General features: G+C 51.9%; 1 protein-coding gene across 2 annotated transcripts in view; it reads right to left on the bottom strand.

The window, feature by feature from the left end:
- comp (cartilage oligomeric matrix protein) overlaps window positions 1-19,120 on the bottom strand; it is a 62,288-nt gene extending 43,168 nt beyond the window's left edge. Inside the window, exons 1-6 of one of the 2 annotated variants that reach the window (XM_078556187.1) lie at window positions 18,816-19,120; window positions 17,651-17,733; window positions 15,098-15,149; window positions 14,385-14,557; window positions 13,910-14,047; window positions 2,687-2,764 (exon numbers count right to left, since the gene is read on the bottom strand). In XM_078556187.1, the coding sequence (XP_078412313.1) occupies window positions 2,687-2,764; window positions 13,910-14,047; window positions 14,385-14,557; window positions 15,098-15,149; window positions 17,651-17,733; window positions 18,816-18,897 (606 nt within the window). In that variant the 5' untranslated portion in view covers window positions 18,898-19,120. The remainder of the gene's footprint in view (window positions 1-2,686; window positions 2,765-13,909; window positions 14,048-14,384; window positions 14,558-15,097; window positions 15,150-17,650; window positions 17,734-18,815) is intronic. The other variant, XM_078556188.1, reaches the window with a different exon arrangement.
- Between the last annotated feature and the right edge of the window lie 4,254 nt (window positions 19,121-23,374).

Genomic DNA, 23,374 nt, shown 5'->3' with positions numbered 1-23,374 from the left:
TGCCCACATCCCTTGAAAGAATAAGCAAACAAACTGGCTGATGGGGAGACTCAGCTGGGTGTAGTGTGGATGAGGTTTTCGCTGCAATGCAGCCTCAGCATCTACTGTGCACGGTGTCTGGATACACTTCCCATTTATTCTCCTCATCTGAGGAGAAAGCAACACTAAAGTGAACTATCCTGCGCCAGTTTAACTGCTGTCTGCTGGCTCAGGTTGTGCAAAGAGCAGCACATCACTATGATACAGTAGACCCTTGAGAGTCAGTGTTGGAGGGAACCCCCAGAGCAGTGTAAATACCTGAAGACCATTTTCAGAAGGTCAATTACCTGCTAAATTCCAAGGTCCTTATAGTCAGATGGCTGTGATTGAATGTTTCTTCCACCTCAGCACTGATGTTAGCAGCAATGTCTTCAGAGCCCCTTGTTACTCAGGGTTTATCCACAAAGACTTTCTATTGCAGTGAATAATTCAGCCGCCTGGGAATGTCATGGCAGCATATCTAACACATTTGAAGGATTCTTTTGCATTGGTTGCACATGACCTGCACATGGACAGAATGGAACCCCCTCCCCATTGGTGACATTGTCTGGACTGCTCTGAGGAGCCTTGATGGCTACACATGTGGTGCAGTCAGACCTCCTGAAGCTGAGGGAATCCTGGTGTCAAAGCTACAGCCCATTTGGTCCAACTTGCCTTATCAGTCCGGCACCGTCAATACTCCCCCGCCCCCCACAGACAAGGCATCCATCACCTGCCTTATTTAACAATGAGTAGCAGATTGTGAGATGGCATAACTGTCCCCACCCCAATCCCTACCACGTGGTCACCTTCACAGCTGGAGCACAAGTCTTCAGTACTATTGCCAGAATGTCAGGCCCCATGGCCTTTGCAGTATCCAGTGCCTTCAGCTGTTTCTTCACATCATGTGGAATGAATCAAATTGGCTGAGGTCTGGCATCTGTGATGCTGGGGACCTCCGGAGGAGGACGAGATGGATCATCCACTCGGCACTTCTGGCTGAAGATTGTAGCAAATGCTTCAGCTTTACCTTTTGCTCTCTCTGCTCTTTCCTCATCGCAGTTCATGGACCTCAAAAGCTCTGCTACCTGCGCAAAATAATTGTTAATGATCCCCCTACACCCCCCTTAACAATCTCAATCGGATGCCTGCTACCTGCAGACCACCCCCCTGGCCTCAGAACCCCATTCCCACTCCTTGCTGCAACTGGGAAATTCACCCAGCAGCTGAAATATGTTGGAAAGCCATCTTATTCATTACATCCTTCCAATTCTCCCTCCCCTTGCCCCCAGCCCCCTCACCACAGCTTTGTCTCCACAGGGCTGTGAAAATTCAGCCCTTTTTGTCCGTCTTTGATTCATTCTTTATGCCCTGGGGCACTTTGCTCCTTTCTTCAGCAGTCAGAGCCCAATACAAGCTTTGCACACGTGATTATTTACCCAGCATGGGGCTAGACTCTGGGCCATGGCAGGTTATTCAACCATGTGTGCATCACAGTCCAGTCTGAACTTGTCCTCGTCCAACCCCCAACTCACCAGCTGGAGTCACTGACCTGGAGCAGGGAGCTCATCAACCCAGTACTCAGGCACTGAGGACAAGTCTCACGCTCAGCATGAAAACGCCCTCACACTCACTCACACTCACACACTCAGCCCTCACACTCAGCCCTCACACTCACACTCAGCCCTCACAGTCACTCTCACTCAGCCCTCACACTCAACTCTCATACTCACACTCAGCCCTCAGGTTCACTCACACTCACAGTCAGGCTTCACACTCAGCCCTCATGATCACACTCACTCACAATCAGCCCTTACACTCATGCTAACCCTCAGACTCACACTCACTCACACTACGCCCTCACAGACTCACTCATACTGACTTACTCTCAGCCCTCACACACTCACTCACACTCAGCCCTCTTACACTCAGGATCGCACTCAGCCCTCACATTCACTTACACTCAGCCCTCACTCTCACTTACTCTCAGCCCTCACATACAAAACCCTCAGACACTCACACACTCAGCCCTCACAAACTCAGCCCTCATACTCACTCACATTCAGTCCCCACTCACTCACGCTTAGCCCTCACACTCACTCGCATTCAGCCCTCACACATTCACTCATAATCACACTCAGCCCTCACAGTCACTCATACTCAGCTTGCACACTCACTCACACGCATACTCACTCACACTCACATGCTCATACTCACTCACACTCATACTCATACTCACTCACACTCACGTGCTCATACTCACACACTCATACTCACTCATATTTACTCACACTCATACTCACACTCACTCACACATACTCACACACACACTCATACACACTCACTCACACTCATACTCAGTCACACTCACATGCTCATACTCACTCACACATACTCACTCATATTTACTCACACTCATACTCACACTCACACATACTCACACACACACACTCATACTCACTCACATATACTCACTCACACACACTCATACTCACTCACACACATACTCACTCACACTCGTCCTCACTCACACTCACTCACACTCACTCATGCTCAGCGTGACTCCTCAATGCTCTCTGCCATTGCTCTCTCAATGATTTCTGGGCTGTTCTGCTCCAGCTGGCCCAGTAAAGGTCAGAGCACGGACTGATATTGCTGTTGTTCTTACTGGAATGTTGATGCAGTCCGAATTTGGATCACAGCCGCCATTATCACCATCCTCACACTCGTTGATGTCAATGCAAATCTGAAAAGAGAGAGTGAGTGAGTGAGTGAGTGAGTGAGTGAGTGAGTGTGAGTGAGTGAGTGAGTGAGTGAGTGAGTGAGTGAGAGAGGGAGTGAGGGGCTGTTCCAGATTAATGGTATCACACACACCTCACCCCTCCCATCACCCCACACTCACTTCTCCACTGCTCCTAAATCCCTCACCAACCCCACCCCCGTCCCTTCAGCTCCCACACATTCAGCCCTTACACTGCAGTGAAACGAGACCCCAGTCCCACACCAGGAATGTGGGCCCACTAGAAGATCAAACCCAACCCACTGTCAGGGGTTTAGTATGTGAGGGCTTTGTGTAAGTGAGGGTGAGGGCTGAGGGTGAGTGTGAGGACTGAGTGTGAGTGAGTGTGAGGGCTGAGTGTGAGTGAGTATCAGGGCTGAGTGTGAGGGCTGAGTGTGAGGGTGAGGGCTGAGTGTGAATGAGTATCAGGGCTGAGTGTGAGGGCTGATTGTGAGTGTGAGGGCTGAGTGTGAGTGAGTATCAGGGCTGAGTGTGAGGGTGAAGGCTGAGGGTGAGTGAGTGTGAGGGCTCAATGTGAGTGAGAGTGAGGGCTGAGTGTAAGCGAGTGTGAGGGCTGAGTGTAAGTGAGTGTGAGGGCAGTGCGAAAGTGAGTGTGAGGGCTGAGTGTGTGAGTGTGAGGGCTGAGTGTGAGAGAGTGTGATGGCTGAGTGTGAGTGAGGATTGAGTGTGAGTGAGGGTGAGGGCTGAGTGTAAGTGAGGGTGAGGGCTGAGTGTAAGTGAGTGTGAGGGCTGTGTGAGTGAGGGTGAGGGCTGAGTGTAAGTGAGGGTGAGGGCTGAGTGTAAGTGAGTGTGAGGGCTGAGTGTGAGCGAGTGTGAGGGCTGAGTGTGAGTGATCGTGAGCACTGCGTGTGAGTGATTATGATGGCTGAGTGTAAGTGAATGTGAGGGCTGAGTGCAAGTGACTCTGAGGCCTAAATGTGAGTGAGTTTGAGGTGTGAGTGTGAGAGAGTGTGAGGGGTGAGTGTAGGTGAGTGTAAAGCTGATTGTCAGTGAGTGTGAGGGCTGAGCGTGAGAGAGTGTGACAGCTGAGTTTAAGTGAGGGTGAGGGCTGAGTGTAAGTGAGTGTGGGGGCTGAGGGCTGAGTGTAAATGAGTGTGAGGGCTGAGTGTGAGGGCTGAGTGTGAGTGAGTGTGCGGGCTGAGTGTAAGTGAGTGTGTGGGGTGAGGGTGAGGGCTTAGAGTCAGTGAGCGTGAGGACGTAGTGTCAGTGAATGTGAGGGCTGAGTGCAAGTGAGTCTGAGGGCTAAATGTGAGTGAGTTTGGGGTGTGAGTGTGAGAGAGTTTGAGGGCTGAGTGTAGGGGAGTGTGCGGCTTATTGTCAGTGAGTGTGAGGGCTGAGTGTGAAAGAGTGTGATGGCTGAGTTTAAGTGAGGGTGAGGGTTGAGTGTAAGTGAGTATGAGGGCTGAGTGTGAGGGCTAGGTGTGAGTGAGGATTGAGTGTGAGTGAGTGTGAGGGCTGAGTGTAAGTGAGTGTGAGGGCTGAGTGTGAGTGATTGTGAGGGCTGAATGTAAGTGAGTGTGTGGCTTGTTTGTGAGGGCTGAGTGCAAGTGAATCTGACGGCTAGATATGAGTGAGTTTGAGGGCTGAGCGTGAGTGAGTGTGAGGGTTGATTGTAGATGAGTGTGCGGCTGATTGTCAGTGAGTCTGAGGGCTGAGCATGAAAGAGTGTGACGGCTGAGTTTAAATGAGGGTGAGGGCTGAGTGTAAGTGAGTGTGAGGGCTGAGTGTGAGGGCTAAGTGTGAGTGTGTGTGAGGGCTGAGCGTGAGTGAGGGCTGAGTGTGAGTGAGTGTGAGTGCTGAGTGTGAGGGTTGAGTGTGAGTGACTGTGCGGGCTGAGTGTAAGTGAGTGTGAGGGCTGAGTGTAAGTGAGTGTGAGGGCTGAGTTTAAGTGTGGGTGTGGGGTGAGTGTGAGAGCTGAGTGTGAGTGAGTGTGAGGGTTGAGTGTGTGGACTGAGTGTAAATGAGCGTGAGTGCTGAATGTGAGGGTTGAGTGTGATTGAGTGTGAGGGCTGAGTGTGAGTGGGTGTGAGGGCTGAGTTTAAGTGAGGGTGAAGGCTGAGTGTGAATGATTGTGAGGGCTGAGTGTAAGTGAGTGTGTGGGGCGAGGGTGAGGGTTTAGTGTCTGTGATGTGTGAGGGCTGAGCGTAAGTGGATGTGAGCGCTGAGGTTGGGGGCTGAGTTTAAGTAAGCATGAGGTCTGAGTGTAAGTGAGTATGAGTGCTGAGTGTGAGTGAGTGAGGGCTGAGTGTGAGTGAGGTTTGTGTATGAGTGAGTGTGAGTGCTTGGTGTGAGGGCTGAGTGTGAGTGACTGTGCGGGCTGAGTGTAAGTGAGTGTGAGGGCTGAGTGTGTGGACTGAGTGTAAATGAGCGTGAGTGCTGAATGTGAATGATTATGAAGGCTGAGTGTAAGAGAGTGTGTGGGCTGAGTGTAAGTGAGTGTGAGGGCTGAGTGTAAGTGAGTGTGAGGGCTGAGTTTAAGTGTGAGTGAGTGTGAGTGAGTGTGAGGGCTGAGTTTAAGTGCGAGTGAGGGGTGAGTGTGAGTGAGTGTGAGGGCTGAGTTTAAGTGTGAGTGAGTGTGAGTGAGTGTGAGGGCTGAGTGTGTGGACTGAGTGTAAATGAGCGTGAGTGCTGAATGTGAATGATTATGAAGGCTGAGTGTAAGAGAGTGTGTGGGGTGAGGGCGAGGACTTAGTGTCAGTGAATGTGAGGGCTGAGCGTAAGTGGGTGTGAGCACTGAGGGTGGGGGCTGAGTTTAAGTGAGCATGGGGGCCGAGTGTAAGTGAGTGTGAGGGCTGAGTGTGAGAGCTGAGTGTAAATGAGTGTGAGGGGTGAGTGTGAGGGCTGAGTGTGAATGAGTGTGCAGGCTGAGTGTAAGTGAGTGTGTGGGGTGAGGGTGAGGGATTGTGATGGTTGACTTTAAGTGAGGGTGAGCATTGAGTGTAAGTGAATGTGAGGGCTGAGTGCAAGTGACTCTGAGGCCTAAATGTGAGTGAGTTTGAGGTGTGAGTGTGAGAGAGTTTGAGGGCTTAGTGTAGGGGAGTGTGCGGCTTTTTGTCAGTGAGTGTGAGGGCTGAGTGTGAGAGAGTGTGATGGCTGAGTTTAAGTGAGGGTAAGGGTTGAGTGTAAGTGAGTATGAGGGCTGAGTGTGAGGGCTGAGTGTGAGTGAGGATTGAGTGTGTGAGCGTGAGGGCTGAGTGTAAGTGAGTGTGAGGGCTGAGTGTAAGTGATTGTGAGGGCTGACTGTAAGTGAGTGTGTGGCTTGTTTGTGAGGGCTGAGTGCAAGTGAATCTGACGGCTAAATATGAGTGAGTTTGAGGGCTGAGCGTGAGTGAGTGTGAGGGTTGATTGTAGATGAGTGTGCGGCTGATTGTCAGTGAGTCTGAGGGCTGAGCATGAAAGAGTGTGACAGCTGAGTTTAAATGAGGGTGAGGGCTGAGTGTAAGTGAGTGTGAGGGCTGAGTGTGAGGGCTAAGTGTGAGTGTGTGTGAGTGCTGAGCGTGAGTGAGGGCTGAGTGTGAGTGAGTGTGAGTGCTGAGTGTGAGGGTTGAGTGTGAGTGACTGTGCGGGCTGAGTGTAAGTGAGTGTGAGGGCTGAGTTTAAGTGAGTGTGAGGGCTGAGTTTAAGTGTGGGTGTGGGGTGAGTGTGAGGGCTGAGTGTGAGTGAGTGTGAGTGCTGAGTGTGAGGGCTTAGTGTGCGGGCTGAGTGTGAGTGACAGTGCGGGCTGAGTGTAAGTGACAGTGCGGGCTGAGTGTAAGTGAGTGTGAGGGCTGAGTTTAAGTGTGGGTGTGGGGTGAGTGTGAGGGCTGAGTGTGAGTGAGTGTGAGGGCTGAGTGTGAGTGAGTGTGAGGGCTGAGTTTAAGTGAGGGTGAAGGCTGAGTGTGAATGATTGTGAGGGCTGAGTGTAAGTGAGTGTGTTGGGCGAGGGTGAGGGTTTAGTGTCTGTGATGTGTGAGGGCTGAGCGTAAGTGGGTGTGAGCGCTGAGGTTGGGGGCTGAGTTTAAGTAAGCATGAGGTCTGAGTGTAAGTGAGTATGAGTGCTGAGTGTGAGTGAGTGAGGGCTGAGTGTGAGTGAGGTTTGTGTATGAGTGAGTGTGAGTGCTTGGTGTGAGGGCTGAGTGTGAGTGACTGTGCGGGCTGAGTGTAAGTGAGTGTGAGGGCTGAGTTTAAGTGAGGGTGAAGGCTGAGTGTGAATGATTGTGAGGGCTGAATGTGAGTGTGTGAGGGCTGAGTTTAAGTGAGGGTGAAGGCTGAGTGTGAATGATTGTGAGGGCTGAGTGTAAGTGAGTGTGTGGGGTGAGGGTGAGGGTTTAGTGTCTGTGATGTGTGAGAGTTGAGCGTAAGTAGGTGTGAGCGCTGAGGTTGGGGGCTGAGTTTAAGTAAGCATGAGGTCTGAGTGTAAGTGAGTATGAGTGCTAAGTGTGAGTGAGTGAGGGCTGAGTGTGAGTGAGGTTTGTGTATGAGTGAGTGTGAGTGCTTGGTGTGAGGGCTGAGTGTGAGTGACTGTGCGGGCTGAGTGTAAGTGAGTGTGAGGGCTGAGTTTAAATGTGTGTGAAGGCTGAGTGTGAGTGAGTGTGAGGGCTGAGTGTGTGGACTGAGTGTAAATGAGCGTGAGTGCTGAATGTGAATGATTATGAAGGCTGAGTGTAAGAGTGTGTGTGGGGTGAGGGCGAGGACTTAGTGTCAGTGAATGTGAGGGCTGAGCGTAAGTGGGTGTGAGCACTGAGGGTGGGGGCTGAGTTTAAGTGAGCATGGGGGCTGAGTGTAAGTGAGTATGAGTGCTGAGTGTGAGTGAGTGAGGTCTGAGTGTGTGAGGGTTGAGTGTGAGTGAGCGTGAGGGCAGAGTGAAAGTGAGCGTGAGTGCTGAATGTGAGGGCTAAGTGTGAGTGTGTGTAAGGGCTGAGCATGAGTGAGGACTGAGTGTGAGTGAGTGTGAGTGCTGAGTGTGAGGGTTGAGTGTGAGTGACTGTGCGGGGTGAGTGTAAGTGAGCGTGAGGGCTGAGTATAAGTTAGTGCGAGTGCTGGGTGTGAGGGCTGAGTGTAAGTGAGTGTGAGGGCGGAGTGGGAGTGAGGGTTGAGTGTGAGTGAGCGTGAGAGCTGAGTCGAAGTGAGTGTGAGAGCTGAGTGTGTGAGTGTGAGAGCTGAGTGTGAGGGCTGACTGTAAGTGAGTGTAAGTGCTGAGTGTGAGGCCTAGGTGTGAGTGAGTGTGAGGGTTGAGAGTGAGTGTGAGGGCTGAGTTTAAATGAGTGTGGGGTGAATGTGAGGGCCGAGTGTAAGTGAGTGTGAGGGCTGAGTGTAAGTGAGTGTGAGGGCTGTGTGAGTGAGGGTGAGGGCTGAATGTAAGTGAGGGTGAGGGCTGAGTGTGAGGGCTGAGTGTGTGGGCTGAGTGTAAGTGAGTGTGAGGGCTGAGTCGAAGTGAGTGTGAGAGCTGAGTGTGTGAGTGTGAGGGCTGATTGTGAGTGAGGTTGAGGGCTGGGTGTGAGTGATTGTGAGCGCTGCATGTGAGTGATTGTGAGGGCTGAGTGTAAGTGAATGTGAGGGCTGAGTGCAAGTGAGTCTGAGGGCTAAATGTGAGTGCGTTTGAGGTGTGAACGTGAGGGAGTGTGACGGCTGAGTTTAAATGAGGGTGAGGGCCGAGTGTAAGTGAGTGTGAGGGGTGAGTGTGAGGGCTGAGTGTGAGTGAGTGTGCAGGCTGAGTGTAAGTGAGTGTGTGGGGTGAGGGTGAGGGATTGTGATGGTTGACTTTAAGTGAGGGTGAGTGTTGAGTGTAAGTGAATGTGAGGGCTGAGTGCAAGTGACTCTGAGACCTAAATGTGAGTGAGTTTGAGGTGAGAGTGTGAGAGAGTGTGAGGGGTGAGTGTAGGTGAGTGTAAAGCTGATTGTCAGTGAGTTTGAGGTCTGAGCGTGAGTGAATGTGAGGGCTGAGTGTGAGAGTGTGAGGGCTGAGTGTAACTGAGTGTGATGGCTGAGTGTAAGTGAGGCTGAGGGCTGAGTGTGAGTGAATTTGAGGGTTGAGTGTAAGTGAATGTGAGCGCTGAGTGCCGGTGAGTCTGATGGCAAAATGAGTGTGAGAGCGTGTGAGGGCTGAGTGTAGGTGAGTGTGCGGCTGATTGTCAATGAGTGTGAGGGCTGAGCGTGAGAGAGTGTGACAGCTGTGTTTAAGTGAGGGTGAGGGCTGAGTGTAAGTGATTGTGAGGGCTGAGTGTGAGGGCTAAGTGTGAGTGAGTGTGAGGACTGATTGTGAGTGAGGGTTGAGAGTGATTGTGAGGGCTGAGTGTAAGTGAGTGTGAGGGCTGAGTGTAAGTGAGTGTGAGGGCTGAGTGTAAGTGAGCGTGAGGTGTGAGCATAAGTGAGGCTGAGGGCTGAGTGTGCGGATTGAGTCTAAATGAATGTGAGCGCTGAGTGTAGGTGAGTCAGAGGGCAAAATGTGAGTGAGTTTGAGATCTGAGCGTGAGAGAGTGTGAGGGCTGAGTGTAGGTGAGTGTGCGGCTGATTGTCAGTGAGTGTGCGGGCTGAGTGTGAGAGAGTGTGACAGTTGAGTTTAAGTGAGGGTGAGGGCTGAGTGTAAGTGAGTGCAAGGGTTGTCTGTGAGGGCTGAACATGAGTGAGTGTGAGGACTTTGTGTAAGTGAGTGTGAGGGCAGCGTGTAAGTGAGTGTGAGGGATGACTGTGTGGGTTGAGTGTGGGGGCTGAGTGTAAGTGAGCGTGAGTGCTGAATGTGAGGGTTGAGTGTGACTGAGGGGCTGTGTGTGAGGGCTGAGTGTAAATGATCATGAGGTCTGAGTGTAAGTGAATGTGAGTGCTGAGTGTGAGGGCTGAGTGTGAGTGAGGGTTGAGTGTGAATGATTGTGAGGGCTGAATGTGAATGTGTGGGGTGAGGGTGAGCGCTTAGTGTCAGTGAGTGTGAGGGATGAGTGTAAGTGAGTGTGAGGGCTGAGTGTGGGGGCTGAGTGTAAATGATCATGAGGTCTGAGTGTAAATGAGTGTGAGTGCTGAGTGTGAGGGCTGAGTATGAGAGGGGGTTGAGTGTGAGTGAGTGTGAGAGCTCAGTGTGTGATGGTTGAGTGTGAGTGAGTGTAAGGGCTGAGTGTAAGTGGGTGTGAGGACTGAGTGTGAGTGATTGTGAAGGCTGAGCATGAGTGAGTGTGAGGGCTGAGTGTGAGTGAGTGTGTGGGCTGAGTGTAAGTGAGTGTGAGGGCTGAGTGTAAGTGAGCGTGAGGGGTGAGCGTAAGTGAGGCTGAAGGCTGAGTGTGAGGGCTGAATATAAATGATCATGAGGTCTGAGTGTAATTAAGTGTGAGTGCTGAGTGTGAGGGCTGAGTGTGAGTGAGGGTTGAGTGTGAATGATTGTGAGGGCTGAGTGTGAATGTGTGGGGTGAGGGTGAGCGCTTAGTGTCACTGAGTGTGAGGGATGAGTGTAAATGATCATGAGGTCTGAGTGTAAGTGAGTGTGAGTGCTGAGTGTGAGGACTGAGTGTAAATGATCATGAGGTCTGAGTGTAAGTGAGTGTCAGTGCTGAGTGAGGGCTGAGTGTGAGAGAGGGTTGAGTGTGGGTGGGTGTGAGAGCTAAGTGTGAGTGATGGTTGAGTGTGAGAGAGTGTGAGGGCTGAGTGTAGGTGAGTGTGCGGCTGATTGTCAATGAGTTTGAGGGCTGAGCGTGAGAGAGAGTGACAGCTGAGTTTAAGTGAGGGTGAGGGCTGAGTGTAAGTGATTGTGAGGGCTGAGTGTGAGGGCTTAGTGTGCGGGCTGAGTGTAAGTGAGTGTGAGTGCTGAGTGTGAGGGCTAAGTGTGAGTGAGTGTGAGGACTGAGTGTGAGGGCTAAGTGTGAGTGAGTGTGAGGACTGAGTGTGAGTGAGTGTGAGGGGTGACCGTAAGTGAGGCTGAGGGCTGAGTGTGCGGGTTGAGTCTAAATGAATGTGAGGGCTGTGTGCAGGTGAGTCAGAGGGCAAAATGCGAGTGAGTTTGAGATCTGAGCGTGAGAGAGTGTGAGGGCTGAGTGTAGGTGAGTGTGTGGCTGATTGTCAGTGAGTGTGCGGGCTGAGTGTGAGAGAGTGTGACAGCTATGTTTAAGTGAGGGTGAGGGCTGAGTGTAAGTGATTGTGAGGGCTGAGTGTGATGGCTGAGTGTGCGTGCTAAGTATAAGTGAGTGTGAGGGCTGAGTGTAAGTGAGTGTGAGTGCTGAGTGTGAGGGCTAAGTGTGAGTGAGTGTGAGGGCTGAGTGTAAGTGAGTGTGAGGGCTGAGTGTAAGTGAGTGTGAGTGCTGAGTGTGAGGGCTAAGTGTGAGTGAGTGTGAGGGCTGAGTGTAAGTGAGTGTGAGGGCTGAGTGTGAAAGATTGTGAGGGCTGAATGTAAGTGAGTGCGAGGGTTGTGTGTGAGGGCTGAGTATGAGTGAGTGTGAGGACTGAGTGTGAGGGCAACAGGTAAGTGAGTGTGAGGGTTGACTGTGTGGGTTGAGTGTGGGGGCTGAGTGTAAGTGAGCGTGAGTGCTGAATGTGAGGGTTGAGTGTGACTGAGAGTGGGGGCTGTGTGTGAGTGAGTGTGAAGGCTGAGTGTAAATGATCATGAGGTCTGAGTGTAAGTGAATGTGCGTGCGGAGTGTGAGGGCTGAGTGTGACTGAGGGTTGAGTGTGAATGATTGTGAGGGCTGAGTGTGAATGTGTGGGGTGAGGGTGAGCACTTAGTGTCAGTGAGTGTGAGGGATGAGTGTAAGTGAGTGTGAGGGCTGAGTGTGGTGGCTGAGTATAAATGATCATGAGGTCTGAGTGTAAATGAGTGTGAGTGCTGAATGTGAGGGCTGAGTGAGAGTGAGGGTTGAGTGTGAGTGAGTGTGAGGGCTGAGAGTGAGTGATGGTTGAGTGTGAGTGACTGTGAGGGCTGAGTGTAAGTGAGTGTGAGGGCTGAGTGTGAGTGATTGTGAGGGCTGAATGTAAGTGAGTGTGAGGGTTGTCTGTGAGGGCTGAGCATGAGTGAGTGTGAGGGCTGAGTGTAAGTGAGTGTGCAGGCTGCGTGTGAGTGAGTGTGAGGACTAAGTGTGAGTGATTGTGTGGGCTTAGTGTAAGTAAGTGGGTGGGCTGTGTGTGAGGATGATGGCTTAGTGTCAGTAAGTGTGAGAGCTGGTTGTAAGTGAGTGTGAGTGCTGAGTGTGAGGGCTGAGTCAGATGAGTCTGAGGGCTAAATGTGAGTGAGTTTGAGGTCTGAGAGTGAGTGTGAGGGCTGAGTGTGAGTGAGTGTGGGGGCTGAGTGTAACTGAGTGTGAGGGCTGAGTGTAGTTGAGTGTGTGAGTGTGAGGGCCGAGTCTAAGTGAGTGTGAGAGCTGAGTGTGTGAGGGCTGAGTATGAGGGTTGATTGTAAGTGAGTGTGAGTGCTGAGTGTGAGGGCTAGGTGTGAGTGAGTGTGATGGCTGAGTGTAACTGAGCATGAGGGCTGAGTGTAGTTGAGTGTGTTGGATGAATGTCAGTGAGTGTGGGGCCTGAGTGTAAGTGAGCGTGAGTGCTCAATGTGGGGGTTGAGTTTGACTGAGAGTGGGGGCTGAGTGTGAGTGAGTGTGAGGGCTGAGTGTAAGTGAGGGTGAAGGCTGAGTGTGAATGATTGTGAGGGCTGAATGTAAGTGAGTGTGTGGGTTGAGGGTGAGCGCTTAATGTCAGCGAGTGTGAGGGATGTGTGTAAATGAATGTGAGGGCTGAGTGTGGGGGCTGAGTGTAAATGAGCATGAGGGCTGAGTGTAAGTGAGTGCGAAGGCTGAGTGTGAGTGATTGTGAGGGCTGAATGTAAGTGAGTGTGAGGGTTGTGTGTGAGGGCTGAGCATGAGTGAGTGTGAGGGCTGAGTGTGTGAGTTTGAGGGCTGAGTGTAAGTGAGTGTGAGGGCTGTGTGTAAGTGATTGTGCGGGCTGCGTGTGAGTGAGTGTGAGGACTGAGTGTGATTGTTTGTGTGGGCTGAGTGTAAGTGAGTGTGAGTGCTCAGTGTGAGGGCTGAGTCAGGTGAGTCTGAGGGCTAAATGTGAGTGAGTTTGAGGTCTGAGCGTGAGTGAGTGTGAGGCCAGAGTGTGAGTGAGTTTGAGGTCTGAGTGTGAGTGAGTGTGAGGGCTGAGTGTAGTTGAGTGTGTTGGCTGAATATCAGTGAGTGTGAGGGCTGAGTTTCAGTGAACGTGAGGGCTGAGTGTAAGTAAGTGTGAGGGCTGAGTGTAGGTGAGTGTGAGGGCTGAGTGTGAGTGAGTGTGACAGCTGAGTGTGAGGGCTGAGTATAGATGAGTGTGAGGGCTGAGTGTAAGTGAGTGTGGCGGCTGAGTGTGAGGGCTGAGTGTAAGTGAGTGCGAGGGTTGAATGTGAGTGAGTGTGAGGGCTGAGCATGAGTGAGGGTGAGGGCTGAGCGTGAGTGAGTATGAGTGCTGAGTGTGAGGGTGAGAGCTGAGTGTATGTGATTTTGAGGACTAATTGAAAGTGAGTGTGAGGTCTGAGTGTGAGTGAATGTGAAATGTGAGTGAGTGTTAGGGCTGAGTGTGAGCGAGGGTGAGGGTTGAGTGTAAGTGAGTGTGAGGGCTGAGTTCAAGGGCTGAGTGTAAATGAGGGTGCGGGCTGAGTGTAAGTGAGTGTGAGGGCTGAGTGTAAATGAGTGTGAGGGCTGAGTGTAAGTGAGTGTGAGGGCTGAGTGTAAATGAGTGTGAGGGCTGAGTGTAAATGAGTGTGAGGGCTGAGTGTAAATGAGTGTGAGGGCTGAGTGTAAATGAGTGTGAGGGCTGAATGTAAATGAGTGTGAGGGCTGAGTGTAAATGAGTGTGAGGGCTGAGTGTAAGTGAGTGTGAGGGCTGAGTGTAAATGAGTGTGAGGGCTGAGTGTAAATGAGTGTGAGGGCTGAGTGTAAATGAGTGTGAGGGCTGAGTGTAAATGAGTACTCCCAGGACCCTAACCCACTCCTCCCTCCCCCAGTCCAGCTCCGTCAACTGTTAGATATGGAGCAGTTCTTGAGCCCTCGGAACGCCTGTCCAGCCCTGTGTGACTGGGTGGGACTGGCACATAATGACAGTGATGGCTGATGCCTTACACATACAGAGTGCACAGTGCAGCATTTTTGGCTAGTTCAGGTGTTGGCTCCTTACCTGCCGGTGTGTTCTGGCAAACATCTCTCCCACTCCCTGAATTCTTGGGCCGGTGTAACCAGAAGGGCAAGACTCACATTGAAAACCAGGAGACGTATTAATGCATCGGACCCTCGGGAAACAGGGTTTTGCCCGGCACTGGGAGAAGAGAGAAAGGTTGGTTTAATGGACTCTGGTGGTTACTGGTGAGGTCTAGTGGTCTAACCCTAAGCCTAACTCTGTTCAGGCCTCTACATATTTTACACTTGCTAGGTCAAAAATGTCACTTTAGTTTAGAATTATTTCTTTCTGAGTTTTGAGTAAAATTGAACAGATTAATAACAGAATTCTGATCCCACTGTTACCAGTTTCCATGTTCTGTTAATTTGTTATTATATTGACCAATCTGACATTGGTTTAAACAAATGCAACCAGGACCCTAGTTCAGCGTCACTTCCCAGCTGTTCCTGCCCCATCCCCTTGCTCCTGTACTAACCTCGTCTATATCGACACAGTGCGATCCATTTCCAGTGAAGCCACTGGGACAGGCGCCACAGTGGAATCCAGCAGCTGTCTCTGTGCAGAGCACACCAGGGAAGCACGGATTGAGAACACACCTTCCCAATGGATAAACAGTGATTGGCTGCTGCTGACCCTCGCTTTGGATACCTGGGGATGAAACCTGTCATCAGCACCTGAAACATTAAAAGTACCAGACCCTTTACCCCAAAAACACAGTGATGGAAGATCGAAAACAGAGTGAAACACAGGGTACAAACCCACGGACAGGGTTCCAGCTTTGAAAGAGTGTTCCAGTACTGGAAGATGGATCTGGTGAGGGGAGAGGTCCAGGCAGGGACAGAGGTCTGGTGCAGTGAGAGGAGTCTGGCGTGAGGAGAAGGCTCTGGTGCGGGGAGAGGGATCTTGTGTGCCGAGGGTGGTCCAGGCTAGGGAGAGGGGTCTGATGCAAGGAAAAGGGTGTGAGTAGAGGGATCCAGCCTAGGGAGAGCAGTCTATTGCGGGGAGGGGGTTTGGCCTGGGGAGAGGGGTCCGGCCCAGGGAGAGGGTAGGGTGATGGTGCCAGCTCACTCTTTACTGGACTGGGATAACATGGCATGCTAGTTCAAAGTAAACTGCTGCCATTGTTATGAACTGTCCACAGAGTTTGTGTTTCCTGAGTTCCTGTTGATTCTCAGTCAGTTTACTCACCACAGAAATTACACTCTGCCAGCGTATTCTTCAGAAAGATGATCTCCTTTATCTGTGAGGTTGGAGAGCAAGTTACTTAAAGCAAACAAGTATATACAATTGCAAAAAGCCACTGAACCAAACCCGATGTAGTAGCCTACCTGGGAGTGTTTGATGGGGACAGTGTAGAGGGAGCTTTACCCTGTATCTAACCCCGTACTGTACCTGTCCTGGGAGTGTTTGATGGGGACAGTGTAGAGGGAGCTTTACTCTGTATCTAACCCCGTACTGTACCTGTCCTGGGAGTGTTTGATGGGGACAGTGTAGAGGGAGCTTTACTCTGTATCTAACCCCGTGCTGTAACTGTCCTGGGAGTGTTTGATGGGGACGGTGTAGAGGGAGCTTTACTCTGTATCTAACCCCGTACTGTACCTGTCCTGGGAGTGTTTGATGGGGACAGTGTAGAGGGAGCTTTACTCTGTATCTAACCCCGTGCTGTACCTGCCCTGGGAGTGTTTGATGGGGACAGTGTAGAGGGAGCTTTACTCTGTATCTAACCCCGTGCTGTACCTGTCCTGGGAGTGTTTGATGGGGACAGTGTAGAGGGAGCTTTACTCTGTATCTAAACCCGTGCTGTACCTGTCCTGGGAGTGTTTGATGGGGACAGTGTAGAGGGAGCTTTACTCTGTATCTAACCCCGTGCTGTACCTGTCCTGGGAGTGTTTGATGGGGACAGTGTAGAGGGAGTTTTACTCTGTATCATTCTTTCACATGCAAAATATGGATCATAAAAGCAAGTGAAGGGAGTTTTTAACTCTCCCTCCTGTTGAATGGTATCATTTGAATGTGCTGATACTCCTGGCCAACTTCTACAAAATACACTGCACAGTTCAAATATTACGGTTCACAGATAATAAATAACATTAAAGTTTCTGCGGTCACTGGGTGGAAACTGAGGGAGGTTATGGACATCAGGTCAAGGTCAAGTTCAGCTGGGGTATTTCAGGATTGGACTCGGGGGGGAGTCAGTGGGGGGGGAGTCAGTGGTGGGGGGGGAGTCAGTGGGGGGGGAGTCAGTGGGGGGGGTGTCAGTGGGGGGGGAGTCAGTGAGGGGGAGTCAGTGGGGGGGTGTCAGTGGGGGGGGAGTCAGTGGGGGGGGAGTCTGTGGGGGGGGAGTCAGTGGGGGGGAGTCAGTGGGGGGGGAGTCAGTGGGGGGGGAGTCTGTGGGGGGGGAGTCAGTGGGGGGGAGTCAGTGGGGGGGGAGTCAGTGGGGGGGGAGTCAGTGGGGGGGAGTCAGTGGGGGGGGGTGTCAGTGGGGGGGGAGTCAGTGGGGGGAGGGGTTAGTCAGTGGGGGGGGAGTCAGTGGGGGGGGAGTCAGTGGGGGGGGAGTCAGTGGGGGGGGAGTCAGTGGGGGGAGGGGTTAGTCAGTGGGGGGGGAGTCAGTGGGGGGGGTGTCAGTGGGGGGGGAGTCAGTGGGGGGGGAGTCAGTGGGGGGGGAGTCAGTGGGGGGGGAGTCAGTGGGGGGGAGTCAGTGGGGGGGGTGTCAGTGGGGGGGGAGTCAGTGGGGGGGAGTCAGTGGGGGGGAGTCAGTGGGGGGGGGAGTCAGTGGGGGGGGAGTCAGTGGGGGGGAGTCAGTGGGGGGGGAGTCAGTGGGGGGGGGTGTCAGTGGGGGGGGTGTCAGTGGGGGGGGGGAGTCAGTGTGGGGGGGGAGTCAGTGGGGGGGGAGTCAGTGGCGGGGGTGTCAGTGGGGGGGGTGTCAGTGGGGGGGGTGTCAGTGTGGGGGAGTCAGTGGGGGGGGGGAGTCAGTGGGGGGGGGAGTCAGTGGCGGGGGTGTCAGTGGGGGGGGTGTCAGTGGGGGGGGGAGTCAGTGGCGGGGGTGTCAGTGTGGGGGAGTCAGTGGGGGGGGGAGTCAGTGGGGGGGGTGTCAGTGTGGGGGAGTCAGTGGGGGGGAGTCAGTGGGGGGGGGAGTCAGTGGCGGGGGTGTCAGTGGGGGGGGTGTCAGTGGGGGGGGGAGTCAGTGGCGGGGGTGTCAGTGGGGGGGGTGTCAGTGGGGGGGGTGTCAGTGTGGGGGAGTCAGTGGGGGGGAGTCAGTGGGGGGGGTGTCAGTGGGGGGGGGAGTCAGTGTGGGGGAGTCAGTGGCGGGGGTGTCAGTGTGGGGGGGGTGTCAGTGGGGGGGGTGTCAGTGGGGGGGGTGTCAGTGGGGGGGAGTCAGTGGGGGGGGTGTCAGTGTGGGGGTGTCAGTGGGGGGGGGGAGTCAGTGTGGGGGAGTCAGTGGGGGGGGGAGTCAGTGTGGGGGAGTCAGTGGGGGGGAGTCAGTGGGGGGGGTGTCAGTGTGGGGGTGTCAGTGGGGGGGGGGTCAGTGGGGGGGGTGTCAGTGGGGGGGGGAGTCAGTGTGGGGGTGTCAGTGGGGGGGGGAGTCAGTGGGGGGGGGAGTCAGGTTGACTGGGCTGTGTCACAACGTTTGCCGTGATAACTGGCCTGCTTGGTGCTTCCGGTTGCCAGTCACGGGTACGACTCTTCTGGGGAGAAGGACAGAAGGAGATGGAGAATCCCAGGGCTCTTTCTCTCATTTACCTGCTGTTTCAGGAGATGCTTAATTTCTGCCAGTTCCCGGTTTGTTTCCATCATCTGAGAAAGCATTCTCCGGTTAGCATCTTCTAAAAATCAGAGAATAAATACATCAGTCACAGCGACGCACAATGTTAATCCAGCTCCCTCTCCCCCAGTAACCACACTCCCCTCAGCATCTCAACTGATGTTAATCCAGCTCCCTCTCCCCCAGTAACCACACTCCCCTCAGCATCTCAATTGATGTTAATCCAGCTCCCTCTCCCCCAGTAACCACACTCCCCTCAGCATCTCAACTGATGTTAATCCAGCTCCCTCTCCCCCAGTAACCACACTCCCCTCAGCATCTCAACTGATGTTAATCCAGCTCCCTCACACTGTCGTTCAGTGACAGGCAGAGGGAGGAGATGTAGACATGGCCATCATTAGACTTTTTAATTTCAGACTTTCATTGAATTCAAAGTCCACCATCTACCCTGGCAGGATTTGAACCTAGAACATTACACTGGGTCGCTGGTTTGTTAGTGTAGCAACAATACCACTACACCATTGCCTCCTCTGTACTATTGTCACAAGAATGTTTTAAAAAGCAAAATGACTTCAAATACTAACTTTACCTCATAAATGTTTGACTGAAACTGGATGCTTGATGACAAGTCACAAATTCTACACAGGAGGCAGAAATGGGAGAAGTGGATCCAGAATTGAGTAGGGGAGTAATGTATCCAGGAGTGAGAGTCATGGGCTAAGGTCTTCCAATGGGAGGTTGTTCAAGACCAGAATCATCTTCAACAAAAACAGAAATACCTGGAAAAACTCAGCAGGTCTGGCAGCATCGGCGGAATCTTCTTACTGGGGGATACAAGTGCCCAATTTAAGGAACGTTACTTTGAAAGCTACAACACTGTTGCCCAGAAACACACCAGGAATTATTCTGATGCACAGTTTTATTTTCCATGAGTTGCAGAGAATCTTTTAAAGGAGGGGACTACAGCTCTAGGATGTCCCTATTCTGTTGAGGACACAAACTACCTGTTGGGATCTGGTGCAATCCTTTAAATGATTGAGCTCTGGACAGTCTGTTTTTCTCACAATCACCAGGCATCAGCAAAACCTGGAGAAACTCCTTCACAAATATAAACATTGAATACAAATTGAACAGGATTCTTACCCCTTCTAACCGGTTGCTGACAGGAGCTGTACTGATACAAAAGGTGCAAAATTATAATCAACAAATACACATTTCGAATCATTTTCTTCTTGAGGCTTTAGGATGAAGTGATCTCTTTCAGTTTATCCCAGCTCTCGGCTAAATGCTAAATCCAGAGAACGACAATTTCCCAGTCCCCAACTCAGTCTCTAAGCCTGTTCCACCTCTTCAGTTCTCACTCTCTGCGTTTAAGTCTATTTCAGCTTGTTCCAGCTCTCTCCCTCTCTCTATGTCTTTGCTAAGTGGCTGCTGCTACTTTTAAATCGCTGATGTTTTCTGTAAAGTGACATCATGCCTTGGCACTCTGATCTGAGTCGCTTTCTCAAAACAAAAACAAGAAGAGTTTGAAAGATCCCGGAATGATGAAAGGCTCAGCTTTCACTTCTTGCCCTTATCTCACCAGCCCTCACCTCCCTCAGTAAAGATACACTCGCTGGGGTTTGCTCAGAATGTGGCTCTCGATCACTGCTTCAGTACTTCGATTTCTTTCATCCCCAAAATACATAATAATTTCAAAATATTTGAAGCTTCCTTTTCGTAAAACCACAAACCTCTCCGTCTGTCCCTCTGTCTGCCTGCATCTCCCTCCCTCTGAATGTCTTCATCTCCCTCTGTATGTCTGTCTGCCTGTCTGCATCTCCCTACCTCTGACTGCCTGCATCTCCCTCTGTCTGTCTGTCTGCATCTCCCTCTGTCTGCCTGTCTGCATCTCCCTCCCTCTGACTGTCTGCATCTCCCTCTGTCTGTCTCTCTGTCTGCATCTTCCTCCCTCTGTCTGTCTGCATCTCCATATGTCTGTCTGTCTGTCTGCATCTCCCTCCCTCTGAATGTCTGCATCTCCCTCTGTCTGTCTGTCTGCCTGTCTGCATCTCCCTCCCCCTGACTGTCTGCATCTCCCTCTGTCTGCCTGTCTGCATCTCCCTGCCTCTGACTGTCTGCATCTCCCTCTGTCTGTCTGTCTGCAACTCCCCCCGTCTGTCTGTCTGCCTGTCTGCATCTCCCTCTGTCAGTGTGTCTACCTGTCTGCCTGTCTGCATCTCCCTGCCTCTGACTCTCTGCATCTCCCTGCCTCTGACTGTCTGCATTTCCTTCTGTCTTTCTGTCTGCATCTCCCCCCCTCTGTATGTCTGCATCTCTCTCTGTCTGTCTGTCTGCCTGCATCTCCTTCCCTCTGTCCGTCAGCATCTTCCTCTGCCTGTCTGTCTGTCTGCATCTCCCTGCCCCTGACAGTCTGCATCTCCCTGCCCCTGACAGTCTGCACCTCCCTGCCCCTGACAGTCTGCATCTCCCTGCCCCTGACAGTCTGCATCTCCCTGCCCCTGACAGTCTGCATCTCCCTCTGTCTGTCTGCCTGCCTGCATCTTCCTCTGTCTGCATCTCACTCCCTCGTCTGTCTGCCTGTCTGCATCTCCCTGCCTCTAACAGTTTGCATCTCCCTGCCTCTGACTGTCTGCATCTCCTTCTGTCCTTCTGTCTGCATCTCTCTCCCTCTGCCTGTCTTTCTGTCTGCATCTCCCTCCCTCTGTCTGTCTGCATCTCCCTCCCTCTGTCTGTCTGCATCTCCCTCAGTCTGTCTGTCTGTATCTCCCTCCCTCTGACTGTCTGCATCTCCCTCTGTCAGTCTGTCTGCATTACCCCACCCTCCGACTGTCTGCATCTCCCTGCCTCTGACTGTCTACATTTCCTTCTGACTTTCTGTCTGCATCTCCCTGTCTGTCTGCCTGCCTGCATCTCCCTCTGTCTTCATCTCACTCCCTCATCTGTCTGCATCTCCGTCTGTCTGTCTGCATCTCCCTCCCTCTGACTGTCTGCATCTCCCTGCCTCTGAGTGTCTGCCACTCCCTCTGTCTGTCTGTCTGCCTGTCTGCACCTTCCTCTGTCTGTCTGTCTGCACTTCCCTCATCTGTCTGCACCTTCCTCTGTCTGTCTCTCTGTCTGCATCTCCCTGCCTCTGACTGTCTGCATCTCCTTCTGTCTGTCTTTCTGTCTGCATCTTCCTCCCTCTGACTGTCTGCATCTCCCTCGGTCAGTCTGTCTGTCTGCATCTCCCTCCCTCTGTCTGTCTGCATTTCCCTCTGTCTTCCTGTCTGCATCTCCCTCTCTCTGACTGTCTGCATCTCCCTGTCTGCCTGTCTGCATCTCTCTGCCACTGACTGTCTGCATCTCCTTCTGTCTGTCTGTCTGCATCACCCTCCCTCTGACTGTCTGCATCTCCCTCTGTCTGTCTGCATCTCCCTCTGTCTGTCTGTGTGTCTGTCTGCTTGTCTGCATCTCCCTGCCTCTGACTGTCTGCACCCCCTCCTGTCTGTCTGTCTGCATCTCCCCCTGTCTGTCTGTCTGCATCTCCCTCTGTCTGTCTGCCTGCTTGTCTGCATCTCCCTGCCTCTGACTGTCTGCACCTCCTTCTGTCTGTCTGTCTGTCTGCGTCTCCCTCCCTCTGATTGTCTGTATCTCCATCTGTCTGTCTGTCTGCATCTCCCTCCCTCTGACTCCTTGCATCACCCTCTATCTATCTGCATCTTCCTCCCTCTGATTGTCTGCATCTCCCTCTGTCTGTCTGTCTGCACCTCCCTCTATTTGTCTGTCTGACTGCATCTCCCTCCCTCTGACTGTCTGCATCTCCCTCCATCTGCCTGTCTGCCTGTCTGCATCTCTGTATGTCTGTGTCTCCCTCTGACTGTCTGCATCTGTCTCCCTCCATCTGTCTGGATCTCCTTCCCTCTCTGTGTCTGCATCTTCCTGTCTGTCTGTCTATACCTCCCTCCCTCTATCTGTCTACATCTCCCTCAAACTGTCTGTCTGCATCTCCTCCCCTCTCGTTGTCTGCATCTCTCTGTCTGTCTGTCTGCATCTCCCTCCCTCTCTCTGTCTCATAGACTCATTGACGTCTACAGCACAGAAGGAGGCCATTCAGCCCATCGTGCCCATGCCAATCAACAAAGATCTGACTACACTAATCCCATTTTCCAGCGCTTGGCCCATAGCCCTGGAGGCTATGGCAATGCAAGTGGATATCTAAATACTTCTTAAATGCGACGAGAGTTTCTGACTCAACCACCCTTTCAGGCAGTGAGTTCCAGACTCCCACCACCCTCTGGGTGAAAAAATTTCTCCTGTACTCCCTTCTTAGCCTTCTACCTCTTACCTTTAATCTATGCCCCCTGGTTATTGACCCCTCTATTAATGGAAAAAGTGCCTTCCTATCCACCCTATCTATGTCCCTCATAATCTTATACACCTCTATCAGGTCCCCTCTCAACCTTCGCTGCTCCAAGGAAAACAACCCCAGCCTATCCAATCTTTCCTCATAGCTCAGACCCTCCAGCCCAGGCAGCATCCTGGTAAATCTCCTCTGCACCCTCTCCAGTGCAATCACATCCTTCCTATAATGTGGTGACCAGAACTGCACACAATACCCCAGTTGTGGTCTAACCAGCGTTTTAATTAGTTCCAGCATAACCTCCCTGCTTTTGTATTCTATGCCTCAGCTAATAAAGGCAAGTATCCCATGTGCCTTCTTAACCACAATATCTACCTGCCCTGCTACCTTCAGGGATATGTGGTTATGCACACCAAGGTCCCTCTGATCTTCAGTACTTTCCAGGGTCCTACCATTCATAGTGTAATCCCTTGCCTTGTTAGCCCTCCCCAAGTGCATTACCTCACACTTTCTGGGTTGAATTTTATTTGCCACTGCTCTGCCCACCTGACCAGTCCATTGATATCCTCCTGCAGTTTGCAGTTATCCTCCTCACTATTTACCATTCTACCAATTTTTGTGTCATCCATGAACTTCTTGATCATACCCCCTACATTTAAATCCAAATCATTTATGTACACCACAAACAGCAAGGGTCCCAGCACTGAGCCCTGTGGAACCCCACTGGAAACAGACTTCCAGTCACAGAAACATCCCTCTACCATTACCCTCTGCTTCCTGCCACTTAGCCAATTTTGGATCTAATGTGCAACTTTGCCTTGGATCCCATGGGCTCTTACTTTCTTGACCAGTCTGCCATGAGAGACCTTGCTAAAAGCCTTGCTAAAGTCCGTGTAGACCACATCAAATGCATTACCCTCATCAACACTCCTGGTTACCTCCTCAAAAAATTCAATCAAATTTGTCAAACACAACCTTCCCTTAACAAATCCATGCTGATTATCCCTGATTAATCCGTGTCTCTCCAAGTGCAGATATATTCTGTCCCTCAGAATTCTTTCTAGTAACTTCCCCACCACCAAGGTTAGACTGACTGGCCCATAATTTCCTGGTCTATCCCTTCCCTCTGTCTGTCTGGCTGTCTGTCTGTATCTCCCTCCACCTCTTTGTCTGCATATGCCTCCTGTCTGTCTTTCCCTCTATCTGCCTGTTTCTCTCTCTATCTCTCTCATGTGATTTACACTGTCAGTATCTGAAAGCTGTGGCAACTGTACCTGTACATAAGCATAGTGGTAAGTCCATGTTTCAATCCCGCTCTCCTGTCCTGTTGCTACTAATGGAAATGTTGTTCATATTCAGC

This window comes from Cetorhinus maximus, chromosome 13 (assembly GCF_964194155.1).
Source record: "Cetorhinus maximus chromosome 13, sCetMax3.hap1.1, whole genome shotgun sequence".
NCBI lineage: Eukaryota > Metazoa > Chordata > Chondrichthyes > Lamniformes > Cetorhinidae > Cetorhinus > Cetorhinus maximus.
This window is presented reverse-complemented; position numbering and strand designations above follow the sequence as displayed.